The sequence below is a fragment of the Phoenix dactylifera genome, unplaced genomic scaffold, assembly GCF_009389715.1.
Source record: "Phoenix dactylifera cultivar Barhee BC4 unplaced genomic scaffold, palm_55x_up_171113_PBpolish2nd_filt_p 000761F, whole genome shotgun sequence".
Lineage (NCBI taxonomy): Eukaryota > Viridiplantae > Streptophyta > Magnoliopsida > Arecales > Arecaceae > Phoenix > Phoenix dactylifera.
This window is the reverse complement of record NW_024068132.1, coordinates 125,912-127,350: the sequence shown is the minus strand read 5'-3', so window position 1 is coordinate 127,350 and position 1,439 is coordinate 125,912. Positions and strand designations below refer to the sequence as shown.

The 1,439-nt window shown below is 58.0% G+C and overlaps 1 protein-coding gene across 1 annotated transcript; it reads right to left on the bottom strand.

The window, feature by feature from the left end:
- Positions 1-250: 250 nt before the first annotated feature.
- LOC103723445 (NADPH-dependent aldehyde reductase-like protein, chloroplastic) lies at positions 251-1,203 on the bottom strand. The gene has a single exon (XM_008814353.4). It carries the CDS (start codon positions 1,147-1,149, stop codon positions 355-357), a length of 795 nt encoding a protein of 264 aa, XP_008812575.1. The 5' UTR covers positions 1,150-1,203; the 3' UTR covers positions 251-354.
- Between the last annotated feature and the right edge of the window lie 236 nt (positions 1,204-1,439).

The following is a 1,439-nucleotide window of genomic DNA, read 5'->3' as shown; positions in this document are numbered from 1 at the left end:
GTCCTGGGTTGTTATAAATGGTATCAGAGCAAACCCGGCCCATAACATATGTGGACTAGGGAACACTGCAGCACGGATCTATTGGGACTGACTACAGGCCGATCGTGGTTTTTGTGATTAGATTTGAATAGATTTAAACCCTTAGCCTGACGAGGACATCAGGGCTTAAATGGGAGGAGTATGTGAGGATCTGTGCGGGCGTGTGTTTAGTCCCACATCGGTATCGGTTATTCGCTGGGTAGATCTTGGGTACTTATACAGGATCAAGAAACCCAAATAATATTTTCCGGCTAGCCATTTTGGGTGAGGTCCTGGGTTGTTATAATTATTAATACAAGCGAACAAAATTCACCCTCACACGAAGCCTCCGTTGACCCGGATCACCTGGCCGTTGACCCGGATCACCTGGCCGTTGACCCAGTGGGCCTCGTCCTGGACCAAGAACCCGACCACGGGAGCCACGTCCTCGGTCTCCCCGATCCTCCCCGAGCTCTTCTGGATCACCCTTTCGATAAACTCCTCGCTCTTGCCGGCGAAGAACAGGTCCGTCTTGATTGGTCCCGGCGCGATGCAGTTGGCGGTTATCCCTGTCCCCTGGAGCTCCTTCGCCAGGATTTTTGTCATCGCCTCTACCGCGGCGTTCGACGCGGCGTAGGCCGAGTAACTGGGAAGCAGCGTGCCCGCTATCGAGGACGAGAAGGTGATGATTCTTCCCCCTCCGCCGCGGACCAGCCTGTTGGCGGCCTCGCGGCAGCATAGAAAGCTGCCCTTGACGTTGACGGCGAAGGTCTTGTCCCAGTCCTCGACAGTGGTGTCGGCGAGGGTGGGGTACTTGGAGTCAAGGAAGCCGGCGCAGGCGACGAGGATGTGGGGAGGGGAGGAGAAGGCCAGCTCGGCCTGGTCGAAGAGGGAGCGGACCGAGACCGGGTCGGAGACGTCGGCCTGGACGGTTACAGCTCGGGTATGGGAGGGGGAATTGAAGCCGGCGGCGAGGAGGTCGGCCCGGGCGGAGTTGGAGGAGTAGACGAGGATGAGGCGGGCGCCGAGGGACGCAAGGTGGAGGGCGACGGCTCGGCCGATGCCGCCGGACGCACCGGTGACGATGGCCACCCGGTCGGCGAGGGGGAGGGCGGTGGCTGGTTCGGCCATGGCTCCGATCGGTTTCTCCTTTTGGGAGCAAAGCGATGGCTGACTGTTGGTTTATCTCTCCCTGACGATATACCAAGGTGGTGGGCGATTTGGACGTCAGGGCTGCCGTCAGGAGAGGGAGGAGCCGCTGCTACGCATGGAACAGCAGAATTTTTTGACTGCAAATAAAATGGCCTCGTTCACAGACTTTAACGTGGAATTGAAACGTGTTGGATGGTAGTTAGTGCAGCACAGGTGTGCTGCTCTGGTAGTACATCCGGTGTACCACTCAGTTAGGCCTACGGAAGAAC

Bases quoted from the DNA above. Each gene is read 5' to 3' on its own strand.
- LOC103723445 (XM_008814353.4), bottom strand. From the start codon at position 1,149: ATGGCCGAACCAGCCACCGCCCTCCCCCTCGCCGACCGGGTGGCCATC.